Source organism: Tetrao urogallus, assembly GCF_951394365.1.
Source record: "Tetrao urogallus genome assembly, chromosome: 1".
Classification (NCBI taxonomy): domain Eukaryota; kingdom Metazoa; phylum Chordata; class Aves; order Galliformes; family Phasianidae; genus Tetrao; species Tetrao urogallus.
The window spans coordinates 116,802,289-116,823,709 of record NC_136813.1 but is presented as its reverse complement, the minus strand read 5'-3'; the positions used below and the strand labels follow the sequence as shown (position 1 = coordinate 116,823,709).

Here is a 21,421-nt window from a genome sequence, read left to right as displayed (position 1 = left end):
ATCTGGACAGCAGTTGGGATCCTCAGTGCATCTCAGTGAGAAGTCCCTATGACAAACATAAAACAAGAATCTGTATGCATGTTTATGTTATGGGTATACATATGCTAAGTCTGAAACTGACTTTTTTTTTTTTTTAATTTAAATTTTGAATTAAAAAAAAACAAAACCACCAAACAAACAAACAAACAAACAAAAACCCAATATACTACAGATGGTGTGGAACAACCACACAAAAAAGTGCTATGACAGTCCAGCCATTACGGAGCTCTAATTCTATGCTTCTTGGTCTGCTCTTTATATGATGAGAAGTTTGGTAAGGTTCATTTTGCAGATAGGAAAAAGGGTATAAAACCTTGTGCACAGTACTGTGGGAATTACTAAATGCCTACCTTGTTTTCAAAGACTATAATGAAGAGGCATATGTTGAAAATGCCCATCAGGATCTTAGAGTGCAGTTTCACAAGCACTACAAACTGGCAGTACTGGTGAAAAATCATTCTTGCCTTGTGTTCATATCTGGTCAGGTATTTCTCCATTATACTGTACTTTTCTTTGTACTGATTTAAAGTATTGTTACTGCTGTACTATGAACTATGTTGAACTTACTCAAAATTAACTTCTTAACTACTAGTGAAGAGAAGTTGTTAGCATGAAATTCTAGCTGAGCAGAGAGAAAAGATGTGGAAACTATTTGGTACATTGAAGCAGTCAAAGTACATTTTTGTAACTAGGTGTAACTATAACAATCTCTTTTGTATTTAAGGCTTCTGTAATTTTGTTTCATTACTGCAAGTCTGTCTTTTTAGTAAGCATGTTCTCTGACTACCTAAGACTGCAAGCCTTTACCTATTCAGGACCTTTTCCTTCTGGCGTGCAAATGCATACATTTAGCAGCCTACTACTGTTTTCTTAACATGAAAAGATGACATCAGCCCAAGATATAGATATCTTTTTCTTTCCAGATTTCTCCAAGTAGAGATGGAGGGAAGGCCTAAACAGAGACAACCTGATAAGGTATTATTTTTGTACCTGTCCAGCTGTAGTGGTTCTGTGTTCTGCAGTTGACAATAGCAGTATCTTCTGGGTTCTTGTTGTCATTTGACTGGCAAACAGCAAACACCTTGTAGTCTTCCAGCAAGAGGGCTCACAGGAATAATGATCTTGTTTACCCTGTGATATAAGTTTGTTATCTTTTGTTGTTGACATGTTTGGAGGCTCAGGTATTTTTGTCTTTTTGTCACATCACATTATCATTGTGCCACCAAAGCTGCTTTTCCTCCTTCTTCGGGGATGAAATCATCCCAGTATTTTACTGGATGACCAGAAGTTGCAAAGTTTTTTGAAGTAAGCTTTTTAAAATTCTCATTTCTCTTAGGGAAAAATTAATAGGCCCATTTTGAATCCCGTAAAGGTTTTTTAGTGTTCTCTGGATTCATATACTCCTGCAGTTAGAAGAACTGATGAAGCAGACCAGGTCTTGGGGAAGTCTTCTTTTCCTTTCCTCTTGTTTGTTCACCTGTCGTGCAACTCTTGTTAATGAGTACACAAAATAATTCTATTTTATCCAAAAGAATCCCAAATGGCTAAGAGCATGGCAGATATCTTAATAACTCAGTAACTTCTCAGGCAAACTGCCAACTTTCTTTGTGTCTTCTATTTTCCCTTGGACTTATGGAAGACAGTAATTGCTTTTGCAGAGTCCAGACTTCTTTTCAGACTGCCTTAAATGTTATAGAAACTGCTTCAGTGACTGCTCAGATTTGTACCTACCTGTACAAATATACATAGGTCATCTCAGCTTTGGGTTATTTTGTCACCATTGAGTCACAGCCTTCAGTATTATCCATAAAGCATTTTGATAGTTCATCTCTAACTTTGGAACAGCTAAAAATAAGTGTTGTGTGTTGAAGGATTGAAGGACTCTGATTCTGCCGTCTGCTGCCTAGGTGTTTTTACAGAGAAAGAAAATTATGGAAGAAAAAAAGTCACAAGGAGGAAGTTAGAGTTTTTGTTCATACTTTTGACCTAGGCATACACTCAAAATCAGGGTAGGAATCCACAATGGCTTTGGTAACAATTCAATTATTTTGAGACCTTCTTTAATGCTAGTGCTTGTTACTGTGGAAAAGATTGTACCCCATTGTGCAGCTCTGTCAGGTTATGGTCAGCTGAATAGCTAATAGCCCGGTTCCCATAGCAACTGAGATCCTAATATGTCAGGCCTGCTGAGGTCTGGCCCTGAATTCTCATCAAAAAGAATTTGGTTTTCTAGTCTTTGCAGCTCATTCTCATTTCTGGCTGCAGCTAACTTCAGACTTCTGTTCATTTTCTCTTTTTTATGTCTTCTGGTCCTGAATTTTGTCAGTATTGTGCCATCTTTTCCTTAACAGCTTGTCTTGTTCTATGATTTATGGACTTCCCTGATATTAGTCTTCATCTTAGTCATTTGAGCACACTCTTGTTTTGTTCCTTGAATCTTTGTTGTGTGTGTGTGTGTGTGTGTGTCAAGGAGGAACTGAGGGCAATGATATCTCTGATACTTTAAAAAAGTTCAATAGTTTCATTTTTACATCCAGAATCAGGGGAGTAACTGTAGTCTTAATTAGTCCTTTCTTTTTCAAAGATGGAACCAATTTATGCCTGTTTACTTCAAGATGCATACATTCATGTAGGTGTCAGAGTATATAGCTAGTATATCACTATCTCTTATTTCACAGCTAGTCAGTACTATTACTAATATAAAATTTGTTTTAATTTTTTCCACAGCAAAAGAAGATCTCACAGCTGTATTTGGAGAGGTTGCAATCCAACAGATACAGAACAGACTTTCTGTATTTTCTAGGCAGAAGGCTAAAAAAGGAGCTATCAGACTAGCCAGCTGTACAGCAACTGATTTTGATCAAATGACAGTTTGCTCCCATTGAGTTCTTATTAATTAGTTGTGTCCAGAGTAGTCTTTTCATAGAACACCTTCCAGATCATGGAAATTCTGACTGTACAATTGACGCTTAACTGACTGTCTCAGCGCGTAAAATTTCTGTGTCGTGTGCAGGTTTGTATTTACAGAATACTTCCTGTGATGCAATTCCTGAATCTTTCAATCCTGATTACTGACTGCACAATACCTAGCTGTCTTCTCAGATTGCCAGTGACTCCTTTACTTGAATTTGAGATTTCTCCTGATTTCCATGGCCCCGAGGCATAAGGAAGCACTGATAATTCTGCCCATTGTAGTGTAGCTGAGATGATTTTTGTTTGGGATTTCTTTATTTGGTTTTATTATGTTTTATTTATTCTTACTTTGCTTTACTGAGGAGGACTCTCACCTTACCTTCTAGCCTAGAAATACCACTTTAATCTCACCATATCCTTCTGGGTTGGAGACTTAACATTGGAATGTAGTACTACTACCACTTTCAACAGAAGTTCTCACTAGCAGGGAAAGATTATGATACTGTTCTGATTAAATCCAAAGATAATTGGATCTCCTGCATGACATTCTCATTGATCTCTCTGTCCTGCTTACACCTCAAACACAATAACTTATGACCATTTGTTGAAGTGTTAATTCAGTCTCTTTATTTGATCAGAGTTTTTCAGAGTCATAGAATCATAGAATCCTTTGTTGGAAAGGATCTTCAAAGGCCAGTTAGTCCAACTCCTCTGCAATGAACAGGGACATGCACAGCTTAATCAGGGCAGGGACTAGTCCATGTGTAGTGGCCAACTTCAGAACTGTCTATGAATGGTTTTCATTCATAGATGGTTATTAACCTCTGCTAGGAAGATGAGAAAGATCTAAGTATTTCTGGATGATTCCACCTATACAGAGTTCTATTTGTGCTAGAGATTTCCATTCATTTCACTTGTCTGTAGATTTTAACCTCTGTTGATACAACCAGGCCTATGACCATATACCTGGAAGAAATATATGGCTGCAGTCACTTCTATATAGACCCTGTAAAAATGTTTGCATTACAGTTCAATGCTAGAGGGACGAAGTTTAATTACATTCTGTTTGAGGTACACTCCACTGAAGTTGAAGCAATGCTAGTGTTAGTTAGTTTTAGAACATCCTGTACCTGCAAAGTAGTTTCCTGGAATTCTGGCTGCATCCTCGCTGAGCTGTACATGCTCATAGAGAACAACGATAGGGTATGTTGTATCTGATGTGTTGACCCTGCCATTACTGCTTGTAAGGAAAATTTCCATAACTACATCCAGTTATGCTTAGTGTTATGCTGAGTATAAGTGGGTACAGGGAAAAATCTATCAAATATAGGAATTTGTTTACAATAAACTGGAGTCATTCAAAACCTGTTGTTCGATGTTCTCATTCTACTTCTTCTCAGAAGTACTCTACTGGTAGTGGATGAACTTCTATACTCATGCACTGATTACCAAGGAGGCTGCAAGGCAAGTGTTAGCATGTCTTCAAGCATGCCACTGCTACTTAAAGAAAAAACAAGCCAGTCCTGAGTTTACAGGTTGTAAAAACTTTGGTATACTTTCTGGAAAGCATGTTGGGAATAATGCATTTTGAATTCCTGTTTTCAGGAGCACCAGAACTTTTATTCCAGTGATGTGTCCTTGGGCTACTTGATACTTTCTGTGAAGTATGAACAGTCTGAGAAACAGGAAAATCTACGCTTGTTGCTGAGGTAACAGTGTCTTCTGTAGTAGTATGTGTTACTGTGATGTGTCTCTCATCTTACCTTGAACTTTCTCTGCATAGATGTGGGTGTGAATCTCATGTCTCTCTCTTAGAGAAGCTTGTAAAGAAACCTTTGAGCCTTCATTTCTTGCCTTCCTCTGACTTTCTTCTAGTAATTTCCTTCAGAAAGCTGAAGCATTTGCAGGCACATCCTTACAGTTCTTCTGAGAAAAATATTTGTTCCGCCTTCAAAAATAAACTTCTGTTAATTCTGTTTACTTAAAGATGTGAGCATTCTTGAAGGAGGGAATGTGCCTTTCCTAGTTGAGAGCAGACTAGCTCAGGCCTATCTTTGGGCTTTGTACTTGAGACTAAATCCCACTTGAAGGTGAGCTAGGACATCTCTTTAACTTCCCAGGACAGCTTCTGATGTGCCAGTGTGCCTCCTTTATGGCTTTAACAAAGCCCAGAGAGCTGCTGAATAAACTAGAGGAAGAATAGAGATGGATCTTGTGTAGATGAGAAGCATGCAGCAGAAAAGCTATTTCCTACTCTGTTGACTGAGGCCACTTCTGGTAGGCAGTATGCTACTTGAAGAAACTGACATACCATTGCTGCTTGTCATCTCTCATTCAGTACCAAGGGAAAACGTGGGTAGGAATCAACTACAAGACTGCCACTGTGACCATTGTATGTGGAGAACACTTCAGAGCAAGAATCTTCTAGGGGAAAAATTGAGAGCATACTAATGAGCTGAACCAGGGAATGTTTATCTGAACCTAGAAACCTTCCTACACTGAAAAGACTGGTGAAGGGTATTTATTTCTCAGTTAAGATATCCTACTATATGCAGCACCTTTGCCTAGTAACTTGTTTATATTGGTGGAAGAGGTCTCTGACAGCCAAATCTTACTTCTTCCCTAGAAAGACACCTCTTTTTTAATATATATATGGAAAAAGGAAGCTTTTGTATGTTAAAGAGCATCTGATTCCAACCCCCTGCTGTTGACAAGGTCACCTCTCACAAGATCAGATTGCCCAGGACCCCATCCAACCTGGCCTTGAACACTTCCAGAGATCAGGCATCCACAATTTCTCTGGCAAGCCTATGCCAGTGTCACAAGAATTTCCTCCTTATGTATGATCTAAATCTTGATTCTTTCAGTCTGAAGCCATTACTTGTAACGCTACAGGCCTTGGTGAAGAGTCTTCAAATATTCTTCATATAATGCCCCCTTTAAGTACTGAAAGGTCACAATGTGATTTTTCTGGAGCCTTTGCTTCTCCAGGCTGAACAACTCCAAGCCTCTCATCCTGTCTTCATAGGACAGGTGCTCCAGCCTTCTGACTGTTTTCATGGCACACCTTTGGACTTGCTCTGACAGGCCCATGTCTTTCTTGAGCTTGCCTGTTTTGTCTTTCTCTGCTTCTCAGAACAAGTGATGAGTAATAAGTACCCCTTTGTTTTCAGTGATTTTATGCATTAAGGTTAAAATTATTCCTCTGGAATTAACTGTTTTAAGAACAATCTGAAGGGATGGCTACTGTTTGTTTAAAGAGCTGGTATTGCACCTGCCTCTTTCAACATTCACTTTAATGTGTGTTTTTTTTTTTTATTTCAGGACACGAACTGGTACCAAACATGATCTGATCCCCATTTCCTGTCTGAATGAATTTCCCAATGCTGTCCAGATGGCAAAGGTGAGATTCTTGCTTGCCTTCTCACTCTTACATCATGAGTCTGTCTCTTTTTTATTCTATCCTAGTTACTTTCACGTTACTGTCCTGCCACTTCTCTCTTTTCTACTTTTTCACACCACTACTTTCATACACTTCTCCTTTCACTCTTCCATTTAGCTCCTCTTCTTTCTTTTCTAATGTTACCTCAGCTTTTTCTCTTGAAAGGAGTCTTGTCAGATAATTATGAGTGTCCATGTTTGGTTGCTTGCAGCAATCTAGAGCACATGATAATCACACTTTTATTTCCCTCTCTGTCTCTCTACAGCTACTGTGTGAAGATGTGAATGTTGAACGCTTCTTTCCTGTCCTCTATCCCAAGGTATAAATTTCTGATTCTATGTACCTTTTCATCAAGAGCTGGCTAATTAAGTGCAATTTATAATTTGTATTTTCATTTTCACAGGCTTCACAGCTTATCGTAGCATTTGATGAACATGTTATAAGCAATAACTTCAAATTTGGGGTAATCTACCAGAAACCTGGACAGGTAAGGTAGTTCAGATCCTACCATCCTCAAGACAAAACAGAAAGAGTCAGTTCTCTTAGCTTAAATGTAATAACAAGGTCAGCAGTGTGGAAAGTATGGTATACTGGAAAATAGAGACTTCTTAAACACAAAGGACACAATCTTGCCTTATAATGACTTTGTTTCCTTTGTGCAGGTCCTCAAAGCTGATTGAACTGTGTTTTTGCCTAATCTTTGTACTGTTTTTGCTTTTCTCTTTTCCTTTTGAAGACAACTGAAGAAGAAGTCTTCAGTAACACAGAAGAGAGTCTGGGTTTCCTGGAGTTCTTAGATTTCCTTGGTGACAAGATTCAGCTGCAGGATTTCCGTGGGTGTGTAACAAGCATGTTTTAAAAGTCAGGATGGGTTAGGGAACGCAGAAGGTTCAGTGATTTGATCTCTGATGGGAGAAATATCTCTTAGCCTGTAACTTGGGCAGACTGAAGGCTTTAAACAAGGATTGATGGGAGAGGGAGATTCCATCAGGGATACTGGGGTCAAGCTAGAGGAATGTAAGTTATCATCAGAGGATGACAAGGCTGATAGCAGCATCTGCCACTCCAAAGGGCACCTCAGGTTCAGGAGCACACTGGAAATGCTTGTATACCAATGCAAGCAGTTTGAGGAAATGGGAGCTTTGGTCCATTCCTGGCGTAATGCTATCTTTGGTATTAGTGAGATGTGGTGGGTTGAGTCCTAAATATGGAGTGCTGGGATGGAGGGTGGAGAAGCCCAACATGCTTTTGTCAACCATCCTGGCTGGTAATCTGTTGGAGTTTAGGCCTCAGCTAAAAATTTTGATTTAGGGATCTTGGAGTATTTCAACACGTCACCCAGGATCATTAAAGAAAATATTTATTTTGACTGTATAAATGCAAACTTGTTTTGTTTATTAAAACAGTCACAGGGAGAAAAGAAGGTTGCGGAGTGACCTAATTGCAGACTTTCAGTGTATCAAGGGAACCTGTAAACAATATATTATATTATTATAATCTGTTTTGCCTAACTCTCTTGTTTATTTTGTAATTGTAACATCTTAATATTCATTGATTATACATGGATCAACTCTTTGAAAGGGTAGCTAACAGCAGGACAAGGGGAAATGGTTTTAAGTTGAAGGAGGGAAGATTTAGGTTGGGGAAGTTCTTTACTATGAGGTGCTGGAGCAGGCTGCCCAGAGAGGTTATGGGTACCCTGTTCCTGGAGGTGTTCAAGGCCAGGTTGGATGAGACCCTGGGCAGCCAGGTCTAGTATTAAGTGGGGAGGCTGATGGCCCTGCTTGTGTCAGGGGGGATTGGAAATTCGTGACTCTTGAGATCTCTTCTAACCTGGGCCATTCTGTGATTCTGTGGCTCTGCCACAGCTACTTTCTGCAGTTCTAAAATATGGATTCTGTTTCCTCAGAAGAATGCTAAACCAAGTAGATCGTTTGAGGATCTTTGGTTTAGCTTCTCCAGTTTAGCAAGAAAGGTTGTTCATTGGTAGAAACATTTTGCAGCTTTGAATATTGCATTCGTTTTTGGAAGATGAGTTACTACACTGCTGCTGATTTCTTTAAAGTTACCTTTGATATTATTGATGCATAAGCTAGTGTTACTGATATCTTCTTTGTTCTCTCCACTTTTTCATCTGTGTCCTGCCCAACATATTGTGTGGTGTGGATTTATTCAGGTTCCGGGGAGGTTTGGATGTCATTAGAGGTCAAACGGGCACCGAATCAGTTTATACAAATTTCCGGGGCAAAGAGATCATGTTTCATGTGTCTACAAAACTGCCCTTCGCAGAAGGAGATTCCCAACAGGTATTTGTGAGGAGAACTAAGGAATGCAAGTGTGGGTAAGAGGGGAGGGGTATTTATTGAGGAGTTAATTGAGGAGAACTGCATGATATTGGGAAGTATGACAGGAGAAATGGTGAAAGTAGTGATGGGGATTTTACTACAGAAGATGGGCTGGAGATGCTAAACAGACTGGTGTTTTAGGCCCTATTATACTGTTCTACTCTTTTTCACCTCCACGTTTTTTTTTACTTTTTACTCTTCAGCTTCAGCGGAAGCGTCACATTGGGAATGACATTGTAGCCATCATCTTCCAGGATGAAAGCACACCTTTTGTGCCTGATATGATTGCTTCTAATTTCCTACATGCATACGTGGTAGTTCAGCTCACTCACAGCAGTTGTGGGGAGACCCTCTACAAGGTAAATGGAGCCAGCAGATTCTTCTGTGGTGATGTACTGACTTCAACCCTTGAAGCGAAAACCTGTTCGTGGGCTTTTGGGAGAGGTACAAGATTGGCTACGTGTCCTCCAAACAGCTTTGCTTGCTTTCTCAGTAAATGCTAACAACATTCTCAGTGAAAAGCTCTCCTTCCCCTTTACCTACACTTTGATCTCTGACTAGGTGTCTCATTCCTGCTATACTGTTCTCTATTCTGTAGGTTTGCAGCGGTCCGACTAAGAACTAAGACTGAGAATAATCAAGATTCTGGAACGCAAATATTTTACTGAACAGAGTCCAGGAATGCTTATTATCTCTACCTAGCAAATAGAATGTAAAAAAAACCCAAAACTATGTACTTGTGTGTTTTCCAGTGTAGCTGATAGATTTATAAAGCTTAGCACTTGGGATTTAATGCAAGACAAATTCAGATAAGTTTTGTATTAGATAAAATTTCAGATAAAATATCAGAGAGCACAAAGAGCAAGTGATCACATTTTGGGTAATCTTTTTCTTTCATTGAAAGAAAGAGGTTTTCTTGCATTATCAAGAAAAGCTCATTTACCTAACTTTGTGTGATGCTTAGTAATAGATCATAGCACAGAGCTTGCTTATCCTTGGATGCCTTGCTTATAGGCTTGGATGGGTACACTCTTGGCTGGGTAAGGAGCTGGCTGGAGGGCCGGGCGCAGAGAGTGGTGGTGAATGGAGTCAAATCCAGCTGGCGACCGGTCGTGAGTGGTGTTCCGCAGGGGTCGGTGCTGGGGCCTGTCCTCTTCAATATCTTTATAGATGACCTCGATGAGGGCATCGAGTGCACCCTCAGTAAATTCGCAGATGACACCAAATTGGCTGGAAGCGTGGATCTGCCTGGGGGTAGCGACGCCCTACAGAGGGATCTGGACAGGCTGGAGAGCTGGGCTGGAGCCAATGGGATGAGTTTCAACAAGGCCAAATGCCGGGTCCTGCACTTCGGCCACAACAACCCCAGGCGACACTACAGGCTTGGGGCGGTGTGGCTGGAGGACTGCGTAGAGGAAATGGACCTGGGGGTATTGATTGATGCTCGGCTGAACATGAGCCGACAGTGTGCCCAGGTGGCCAAGAAGGCCAATGGCATCCTGGCTTGCATCAGAAACAGTGTTGCAAGCAGGAGCAGAGAGGTGATTGTTCCCCTATATTCAGCACTCGTCAGGCCGCACCTCGAGTACTGTGTCCAGTTTTGGGCCCCTCACTGCAAGAAAGATATTGAGGCCCTGGAATGTGTTCAAAGAAGGGCAACGAAGCTGGTGAGGGGTCTGGAACACAGGCCATATGAGGAGAGGCTGAAGGAGCTGGGAATGTTCAGCCTGGAGAAGAGGAGGCTCAGGGGAGACCTTATTGCTCTCTATAACTTCCTGAAGGGAGGTTGTAGTGAGCTGGGGGTCGGCCTCTTCTCTCGTGTCATTAGTGATAGGACCAGGGGGAATGGTTTCAAGCTACGCCAGGGGAAATTCAGGCTGGACATGAGGAAGTATTACTTTTCAGAAAGGGTGGTCAGGCACTGGAATGGACTGCCCAGGGAGGTGGTGGAATCACCGACCCTGGGGGTGTTCAAGGAAAGACTGGATGTTGCGTTGAGGGACATGGTTTAGTAGGAGCTATTGGGAATAGGTGAACGGTTGGACTGGGTGATCTTTTAGGTCTTTTCCAACCTTAGTGATTCTATGATTCTATGATTCTATGATCCTGAAACTGTATGTCAAGTAGAGCTCACTGGCCTATTCTGTGGACTTCTAACCAGCTGCATCTACTTTTGTGGATCCTGGAGCCAATGCTCATCTGAAAGTGAAGTGCTACGTCTTAAGGTCCTCTATTTGACAGGAGCCCTGCAAGAACAAAGATTCTATATCCACAGCTTCTTGCCAGAACAATTTATTGCATGTCTGTATATGGATATCTCTATGACTTTAAATTCAACTTTCAATCATGATGAGAAATCAAGGCACATTATTTTGCGTTCTGTGATGGATTTTCCTTTATAGAAACATTTTAATCGATGTGCTGTGTCTCATTTTATGTAAAAATTCTAATTTGGTGATAATGAGTTCTTAAGCCTTTTAAGTCTACAAGAGTGGCAAGAATGTCAAAATTATAACAGGATCTCCATCTCATCTTCCACAAAAAGAGTGGTAGTGTTGGAATAACAACAATATTTTGTTTTATATGTTGTGGACATCTGAGTCTGTCATGAGAAAATAGCTGCCTGATGATCAGAGGCTTGAGGTTCTAATTCTCTTACTGTTCATCTCACAGGGCACATAAATTCACTGCATTTTTTCTTTTAAGAAAAAAGCTGGGGAAGCTTGTCATTGGTCTTTCTCTTCCCAGTATTGTTCTTGCCTACATGCAACAGCATTATTTTTGGCACAATAGTAAGGTTGCCTGTATCAGTTCATTTAAAAAAAATAAATAAATCACCCCAGCCATGACTCTGGGGCCACTGCAGTTTTATGTAAGGGCTTTTCCAAAGGAATTTTAAATAATTCTTCCTTGAAAGGCTCTAGTGTCTAATGCTTAAATTTGAATTTTGATGATATTTATTTGAATCAGTTTATACAAACAGAAGATTAAGAATGCAGAGCAGGATTTTGGTCTGTTGGGAGGGAGAGGGAGGCCTTGTAACTAGGGCAGCTGGCCAATAGTGTGAGAAATCTGAGCTAAATTTAGGGCCTCTTTCCTTAGTCTCATTAAATTCACACAACTCTGTGAGGTGCTCTGTGACATTTACAATGGGGTGTTATTTTGAGGCAGTTGCTGTAAAGATGCACTGCTGTTGTTCCTTGTTGTATGAAATGGAAAAGAATAATACTGTTCCTTGTTCCATCTCACACATGAAGAAAAAAGTAACTGAAATATCTGGTGAGATAGCTACATATACATGGTAAGTATTGTGAAGAACAAAGTGGCAGTATTTGAAAAAATGTACTTGCATTACGATTTTTTGGCATTGGGATGTGAGGTAGGAGCATGCTTTAAAAAAAAAATCATAGATGCACTTATCTCTTGCTGGGAAACTGCTTTTATGTGCTTATTATGTATCTAAGAGAAGTAGTGTCACTGTACTGGGATACTCCCTTATATTCCCCTTAGTGTGCAGTATATATCTACTGAGAAGTCTGGTTAAAAAAAAAAAAAAGTTAGTATTAACATTTGGTTTGTCTGGTGGAGGTAAATCTTGCAGGCTGAATAGAAGCATCTTTTTTCTGCTCTAAATACACTGGTTATTGTTAATATATATTTATTATTAAGAACACTTTAAAATGTAAGATTTAGCAAGGTGTTTTACTTTTGCTTTATGATTTTCTGGGAGGTAAAAGAGCATTGGAGGATAAAATTGCCAAGCTGTATTTTAAAGGTCGTGGCAGTGTTGGTGAAGTTTCCACTGATTGGAAAAGGAGAAACAAAAATCCCATTTTCAAGAAGGGAAAAAAAGAAGATCCAGGGAACTACCGGCCAGTCATTCTCACCTCTGCACCTGGCAGGATCATGGAGCAGATCCTCCTGAAGACCCTACTAAGGCAGTTGAAAAATAAAGATGAATTGATTGGTGGCAACCAACATGACTTTACCGAGGGCAAATTATGCCTGACGTACTTGGAGGCCTTTTGTAATGGAGTTACAGCATCAGTGAACAAAGGAAGAGCAACTGATGTCATCTACCTGACTTGTGCAAAGCGTTTGACACTGTTCCACATGACATTCTGGTTGCCAAATTTGGGAAGAAATGATTTGATGGATGGATGACTCGCTAGATAAGGAATTGGCTGGATAGTTGCACTCAAAGACCTGCGATTAATGGCTTGGTGTTTAAGTGGAGACTGGTGATGAGTATTCCTTTTTTTTCCAGGAATCGATGCTGGGACTGGTGCTGTTTAACATCTTTGAAAGCAACATGGACAGTGGGATTGAGTGTAGCTCCCACAGTGCAGAAAACAGTAAGCTGATCAATGCAGTTGACACACTAGATGGAAGGGGTGCTATCCAGAGGGGCCTGGACAGGCTGCAGAGGTGGGCCTATGCCAATTTTGTGAAGTTCAACAAGGCCAAAATGCAAGATACTGCACCTGAGTTGAAGCAATCCCAAGCCCAAATATAGGCTGGGCGGAGAATGGCTTGAGAGAAACCCTGAGGAGAAGCATTTGGGGAAGTAGGCTGATAAAAGACTCAAAATTAGCTGGCGATGTACACTTGCAGCCCTGAGGGATAACCATATACTGGGTTGCATCAAGAGAAGTATGACCATCCGACTGAGCAAGGTGATTCTCTCCCTCTACTCGGCTCCTGTGAGACCCCACCTTGAACACTGCATCCAGTTCTGTTGCCCCAACACAGGAAGAACATTGAGCTGTTGGAGAGGGTCCAGAGGAGGGCCACGAAGATGAGGGATGGAGAGCTGAAGCACCTCCACTATGAGGACAAGCTGGAAGAGTTGGGGCTTTTCAGCCTGGAAAAGGGAAGGCTTTGGGGAGACCCAGTAGCGGCCTTCCAGTACCTGAAGGGAGCTTGCAAAGAAAACTGGGGAGGGACTTTTTATAAGGGCAGGTAGCTTCAAGATGAGAGGAAATGGCTTTAAATTGGAAGAGGGTAGATTTAAACTAGCTATTAGGAAGAAATTATTTACTCTGAGGGTGGTGAAATGCTGAAACATGTTGCCCAGTGTGGTTGTGAATGCCTCCTCCTTGGAAGCATACAAGGCCAGGCTGGATGGGGCTCTGAGCAACTTGGTTTAGAGGAAGGAGTCCCTGCCTATAGCAGGGGGGCTGGAACTAGATGATCTTAGGGGTCCAACTTGAGTAATTCTATAATTCTATGGTCCGTTCACTGAGGTCAGGAATTGACAGGTACCTTTGGAAAATGTAAATGATTCAGAAGGAAGGATACAATAGTATCTCTGATGTATACATTGTGATGTACATGTGTGCAAACACAGAAGTTTGAAATCTCTAATAGTCTCAATTGCATTATGGTTTCTAATACTGATTTCATTCCCTTGTACTGTTTCAGGTTTCAGTCACAGCACGAGATGATGTGCCCTTCTTTGGACCTTCTCTACCAAATCCAGCCATATTTAGAAAGGTTTGTTTCTCTGATGTAGTATTAGATGGCAGGGAAAAATATTACACATCCTTTTATTTACAGTCACTGTTGTATTGTCAGTCTGGCTAGATGGCTTTGGAAGTCTAAGGAGTAGTAAGGTAGAGCTTTTATCACCTAATGTTCCTAATGCTGTCTTCATCTCCAGTCGGGTTTTCGTCTTGTTTTGTAGAGTACAGAGTTTCGTGAATTCCTTCTGGTCAAGCTCATCAATGCTGAATACAGCTGCTATCGAGCTGAAAAATTTGCTAAATTAAAGGTGGGATGATTTTTTTTCCATTTTTTTTTTTTCCATTTGTTTCCATTAAAAAATATAATACTGTGTTCCTGCAAGATTAAGAAAATACAAGATAATTTTTTACTGTCTTCTATTTCTAATTTTCTGATGTTTAAACGTGATTATTCTTAGCCACGTGAATCCTTTCTTTGTATTTTACAACTGGCATGGTAGGGTATGAACAGATACGTTCTAATTCATTGTTTAATCCTCAAGTAAGAGTCTGTATATGATGCACAGATACTGCTGTAGGAAATTCTGTATTAGTTGAGACTCGGTATTGCATTTCAGGGTACATGTTAAGAGTTTTGTTCAAAGTCCCAAAATTCTGTTCCAAGATCTGCTGCTTGCGTGATCTAAGAAAAAACTGCCCTCAACCCATGCCTCATTTTCATCACCGGTAAAACCTAGTGTCTGTTATGACTTGATTTAAAAGGAGTTTAAAGGGGCTATCTACAACTATAAATTCCATATTTACATAGCTGAAATTAGTTAATGTTTAAATTAATTTTCATGATATTTTTTGTTTTTAAAATGAGGACAAGAGATACAGCAGTAACAGCACCCTTCTACACTCTCCCCATTATAGCTATGTTTTCATTCCCGATGTTGATGTAGGAGAGAACACGAAGTGCCCTCTTGGAGAGTCTTTTTGAGGAGCTGCAGTTTCGCAGCCGCTGTATGATGGGATTGCCCATAGAAGAAGATGACAAGACAGAGAATGGCAGTGGGGGCTTCTTTGAGAATTTCAAGGTGGGTCAAGGTTGATTGAAGAAGTTCCTTATCAGTTGTCCATTTTTTTCTTTTTTATTTAAGGATCACTATGTCCCATCAGGAATATCGACCCTAGCAATAAGCTGTGCAGCAGATTAAATGGAAAGGAAGACTTTTCTTGTAGCAGTGTTTCTTTAGAGCATCTTCCACTGTGCTTTATTGTATCATTCAAAAATACACATTTTTCCAGTTCGTGTACAACTTTCTGTAGAGCTAAAACTGGGTCTTTGATAGAATTCTATACTGGCCCTAGGACATCATACTCTTTCTTTATGCGTCATGCTGGTGTCTAGTGTCAGATGGGGTTTCGTTCCTTGACTTGTTGGGAAGAGTGTAGGTGCTTACAGGAGGAACTGCAATAACTAGTAGAAAGCAGCTTTAATTTCTCACAGTAGACTCCTTCCAGTTCATTTTCATTATGGCTGAAAGAGTAGCAGGAGCCACCGCAAGAGTTTCCAACACAACTTAGCATGTATTGTTTAAAGAATACTGATGCTTTACTTTCCCTCTAAATCCAGAGTTAATATCTTGTTGTTCAGCTTAGATTTCTTTCATTTTTGAAAGTCAGGATCAGGTGACAACTTACTTGTAAAAGTACAAGGATCAAGACAGTAAGTGAAAGCAAAGCTTTTGAACGAACAGGAGAAATTAATTTTGAGCTGCTTATATAGGAAAAATCTTGCATCACTTTCCTTTCTCTCACTTTCCCATTTCTGTGTCACCAATTTCTTTGTCTTAACAAGAGACTTACTAAGAAAGCTTTTCTTTAGATGAACTCCCCTTGTTTTGTCTGGTGGGCTGATTGGTGTTATTAAGGATGGTGAAACTAAGCCAGTCACGTGTAACTACTAAGTATATGTGTAGCTTTGGTCAGATCTTGGATGGTTTGTTGAGTTTTATTAATATGTACAGTCAATCTACCCTCCTCTTGCCACTAACCAGAAGTTTCATAACCACCTACATCTTAAAGTAATTATTCCAAAAATGTCCTTTTCTGACTTACAGCGGGTACTATGATTTACAGATCATTGTATGCAAACAACCTTTGCAAAGGGTTGGAAAAGACTGAGAAATATCAGAAAATGGCTTTTTCAAATGCTGCATATTTTCAAATAGCTGTTCTCGCCTTCATGCATGATCTTATAGTCTTCAGTTTTGTGTTTTGTAGCTTATACTGGGCAAGACTGCATTAGATGATGCTGTCTTACTCAGGAAGCTGGGATACTGTGAGGGAATCTCTACTGCAATATAAAAAACGAAATAAAAGCAGAGAGTATATTTGAGGAAGAGTTCTTTACTAGCAGTTAATTCCATAAATCAGCCAGAACAGCAACGAAAGGGTTATATGTAAGATGCTGCCTTTGAGGAGTTAGGATTTCTGTCTTTCTGGTGTTGGTCTGTCCCAGCTTTCTAGCCTTGCTGTGGTGACTTTCATAGTGCCCTACTGTGTGCATGTCTGTATGTGTATCTGTGCTTGTCTGTTTCCCTGCCTCCCTTTTGTTTAGCGGGTGATCAGAGGCCGCAGCCAGAGCCTGGATACCATGGGGATATCTATGAGAAAGCAGCAGCCAGCCACCATGCCCAGCCGCCCGACGACAGCTGGCCTTGCTCTGAGCCAGAGTGTTGCCGAGGGCCCTAAGGCCATTGCTGCGGTAAGGTATTAGGGTGGACTGTAAAAAGAAATCTGGCATACCTTTGTGACCCACCTGTACATACTGTTTCTCTTTCACTAGTAGTTTGTCCTGCTGCCCTTCTGTTAATCTCTTTCTGTTGTATCTTTCCATTTCACAAGTGGTGAAAACATGTGTTGCAGTCTTTTTTGTCTGTGCCTATCTCTAGCGCCAGTTCATCTGTAAACTAGAGCTAAGATTGATGGAGACTGGAAGAAGAAAACGGAACATGACTCTGCATCAAACAGTTATCTCTGTTGTCCTGTATTAGATCCTGTGGGTTGTCATAACTTTAAAAAAAAATGCTTGCACTGTGCTTTCACCAAAATGGTACTGTACTACTGTATGACTAGATCTGAAAACATTAGGACATTAATTTTTCCATTATTTTTTCAATTTCACCAGTCACTTATTTTTTTCTCTAAAACAAACAGATGGGCAATGTTTACTCAAAATACTCCGTTGCTGTAGATAGAATTTTCAGATTTGGAACAAACAGAAGAGTTAATAGTGTTTGGGATGAGAGAAAGAGTGAATATTTCTATACACTATCAAAGTCTGTCTTATTTGATAGGGATGCATTATAAATCTGTGACAAATGTGTTTCCAGAAAAGTATCCAGGTTTCTAATATTGGAAATGTTGTCATGTTAGCCAAAGCATGTGCAGCTTATTGTGGTCTCTGCATTAGTCATGTCAGCAGAAGCAAACTGAAGAAAAAACAACTTTGAGTTAGCTAAGAAATTTTCAGGGTGGGAATTTCAAGGTTACCATTTACTCAATTATACACATTCTTTGTTACCACTGCAAAGTCACAGAATGGTGTTAACTTGGGCTTGCTTCTTCCTTCTCCCCTTTAACTTCTAGTTTTCACTGCCTTTTAATGATTTTTGCCTCCTTTCCTGATTTTTCTTTCTCTGTATTGTAGCTGTATATCTTGCTCTGTATCTTGTATCTCTCTGTCCCTCCCTTACCACTTGTTTGAATGTTTGCTTCAGAAACTTTCATGGACAGAAAGTATTGTTCCTTGCATTGTTGGAGCAGGATTGTGCTACTACATAGCGTAGCAAAGTGAAAGAGAGAATCTGGATTAGTGTTGCAAGCTCCCTTTCTGGTTCACCACAGTTTTCCTGTCTCATTTCCCTTCTTCCTTCCTGTAACGCTTTCCTTTTTTCTAGTCTTTTGCCTTGCCTGGTAGGAGCCCATCACGTACTCGAACCAGCCGTTTCCATGGGCGACGGAGTAGTGCCATTGGCATTGAGAACATACAGGAGGAGAAGAGGTATAAGCTGTGGGAAGATAAGCAGAGAGAAAACAGGAGAGGGTGAGAAAAGGAATATAGAAGGGCATGGATATGCACAGAAAGGGAATAATCAGGAATGAGAACTGAATTGGAAGTGGTTGGAATGGGAACTAAGTCCTGATTATCATGTGATATAGAGATGGATAAATAACAGAAAGCAAGAATAAAAAAAGGACATTTGGAAACAGGGAGAATTAGTATTTAAGTAAGAAGGTACAAGGCTTTGATCTGGGGGAAAAATCTGTTCTTGTTTGGTTTTGTTCTCGTGTTGAGAAGCTAAAATAGACAAAATATATTACAGAGATCACTTTAAAAAGAAATGACTCCAATTTCCATGGGAACTACAAGAGATACAAAGATACAATAACACTATTTGGTAGAGCAAATTCTTAGGGTTCAAGAGCAGTTTGGTGTATTTGATAAAATCATGACCATTCTACCATTTGTTTTTTTTTTACTGGTCAACAGAGATGATATTTCATCTGATTCATTTGATGATATATCATCAAATCATAAAGATTGTCTCAGTTGTAGTTACAAAGCACTTTTAAAGAGTGCACAGGTTCTCAAAAGCTATACGAGTGCCCTGCACCTGATACTCAGTTTTCCCAATTGCAAGAAATTCTGGAAACAGCTTAAAGATTGTAAGTGGCAAAAGCCATCTGTAATATGGAAACCACTGATTTTACAACAGGAAGAATTATTACATTTTTCTTTCTTTCAATTTATTATCTTGGAACTTAATGAGATACCTATGACATTATTTTAATAGAAATAGTATAGAACTTTCTTTGAGGAAAATAAAAATCTTTTGAGACATCTTCTCTGTGACAATCTAAGCCAACGGAGTAGTCACAGCTCCTCAGCACTTTAGAACATTCTTCAACTGTGTGTCTCAATCTTTTACTTTATGTACCATATCATTCCCTATCCCCTTCAAAGATTTGTAGAAGTTTCCTACAACAAGGAATAAACTTAAATTCCTTGTTCTTTTCTTTGCTAGATGGCAATTGGAAAACCTTTGGGCTTACTTAGCTTTTCTTTTGCTTATTTTTAAACTTAGATGTAAGGAATGCTAAGCTTTATTTTGTAAGTTTATTTTTGGATTTTTCTGGAAGACTTTTTAGGTGGCTCCTGACGTGCAGTTTCACTTGCAATTGGTCTGATCTAATAGTTCATGGCTACTGAAAAGCAGGCATCATGCATTCCCTCTTCCACTATCTCTTTTAGCTACCAAGTCCTATCTAATTCCTTGTGATAACTTGAATACTTATTGAGCCCTTCATGGAATTGATTTAGCCCATTAATCAACTGGGATAAGTGTCTGCCAGGTTCTACTTTGAACTAACTCATGGAAAAGTCTGAGTGCCAGAACTGCTAGAAGCTATACTCAGCAAGAGGCTGGAATGCAGGCTCTTTCTCTGGCCCTGGGACATAGCCTGCAACAAAATAAAGAAAGGTCACTGTTGTGTTATGTCTGTCCCATTGATTTGTTAAACTTACTTGCAAGCTCTTTCTCTGGCAGCAGTGAACTCAACAAGTCATGTGTGACTTCATCCTGAAGTTGTAGCTTAATGAAATGCAGTCTTGGATGACTGAGCTAAGCCAGTCCATCCTGCTTGTTCATGTGTCATAGAAGTTTCAGGGTTGTTCAATTTTCAAGATTGTTTTATTGGAATCATTTTCAGTGTCACAAGCAGTTGTTAGCACAAAAGAAGACATGATGAACAGTGAGGTGAAGAGTACATGTAAGATAGCTGACCAAGAGAGTACATGAGGAACTGTAAACTCCATTGCTGAAAACACCAAAAAATGTAACAAAAACGTGAGGTGGGAAATGAGTTTTCCATTCCTGTTTAAGTAACATTCCTCAATTTTAAGTTACTCACATAGACAGCTTTCTTCAGAAGTGTCTTGATAGGTACCAGAAAAAAGAAAATACTGGAACTATCCTGAAATAGAGACATTAGCTAACTTCAGTTAATCAGAAAATCCCTTATGCAATTAGTATAAAAGCTCTCTAATGAGACCTAAATCTTCTCAAGACTCATGAAATGTCTGTGTGTGTTGAGGGGAGGTGGGGGTGAGGAGGGAGTGGGCAGTGAAAGAAAAAGCTGAAGAATTTAAAGTAAAATACTGAAATTAATTTAGTCTTTTACATAAATTACATAAACTTAAAATGAGCAAAAATGTGACCATTTCTAATACACTGCCCTTAACAGCTTGTAAGGCATATGCCCTTTTCAGTACAAATACATTTGCTTTCCCTCCTGTGTATGTGAGAGATCCAGCTTTGTAATGTGGCCTGGAAGGAACACCTAAAATAGTGTGAATGGTGAACTCTGAAAATGGTGAACTCTGGCCCTGGGATATAGCTGATTTCTCTTTTTTCCAAGCAGAGACATTGCAGAGAGGGTACAGAAGATGGTAGACTGTCCAGAAACTTTGCTTGACCTGAAATCTGATGGTTCATCCAGTCCCAGCTCCCCAGAGTTCCCCAGCAGGAAGAGCAAGTGAGTTGAAAATGATTTTAATATTTGAAAGATGCTCGTTGTGTTTGGTGTTGGCTTAAGAAAGAATAGTGCATGTCTTGCTCTCTTGAATGCTATAGCAAGATTGTTCACGTAAGGCATTGCAGCATCTTAAAAATTTAAGGTCTAGCCCTGACACAGAAATTTGGAGCATGTACACAAGGAACTCAGCTTTCTTAAAAATAAAGACTGGTCTGCTTAAAGGTGATTTTGGCTGTATCTTGAGCATCATGTTAACTTCTATCTAATAGAATATACAAAGCATTAGCTGTCCAGTTACAAATACCCATATATATGTTTCCTTTGTAGTTTGCTCTGATTATGGAGCTTTATGGAGAAGCAGGGTTCATACTGCTGCTCCTAACTGACTTGAACTAGCCTGTCTTCAGTCCCCACAAGGTGTGATAGCAGGTGTTATGGTCTCTTGTATTTCATCTATGTTTTGTTGCGAAAGCACTCCATTCTGCACCCAGTGTTCTGCAAAATATTGCATGGAATAGCCTACAACATAGTTCTTCACATTTCTGAAGTGTACTACAGAAACACTGTGCCCAGTGGCCATGAGGGCCAGTGCCATCCTAGCCTGCATTAGAAATAGTGTGGCCAGCAGGAGC

The 21,421-nt window shown here is 40.0% G+C and overlaps 1 protein-coding gene across 1 annotated transcript in view; it reads left to right on the top strand.

Annotated features, from left to right (window-relative positions):
* The window catches only part of LOC306958608 (rap1 GTPase-activating protein 1-like), a gene marked incomplete at both ends in the record, with an annotated part of 31,887 nt that extends 11,094 nt beyond the window's left edge, over positions 1–20,793 (top strand). Inside the window, 13 exons of the mRNA XM_079550158.1 lie at positions 4,558–4,661; positions 6,277–6,355; positions 6,660–6,713; positions 6,798–6,881; positions 7,131–7,231; positions 8,571–8,700; positions 8,943–9,098; positions 14,164–14,235; positions 14,426–14,512; positions 15,149–15,283; positions 16,810–16,956; positions 18,152–18,255; positions 20,676–20,793. Coding sequence (XP_079406284.1) covers positions 4,558–4,661; positions 6,277–6,355; positions 6,660–6,713; positions 6,798–6,881; positions 7,131–7,231; positions 8,571–8,700; positions 8,943–9,098; positions 14,164–14,235; positions 14,426–14,512; positions 15,149–15,283; positions 16,810–16,956; positions 18,152–18,255; positions 20,676–20,793 — 1,371 coding nt within the window. The remainder of the gene's footprint in view (positions 1–4,557; positions 4,662–6,276; positions 6,356–6,659; positions 6,714–6,797; positions 6,882–7,130; positions 7,232–8,570; positions 8,701–8,942; positions 9,099–14,163; positions 14,236–14,425; positions 14,513–15,148; positions 15,284–16,809; positions 16,957–18,151; positions 18,256–20,675) is intronic.
* Between the last annotated feature and the right edge of the window lie 628 nt (positions 20,794–21,421).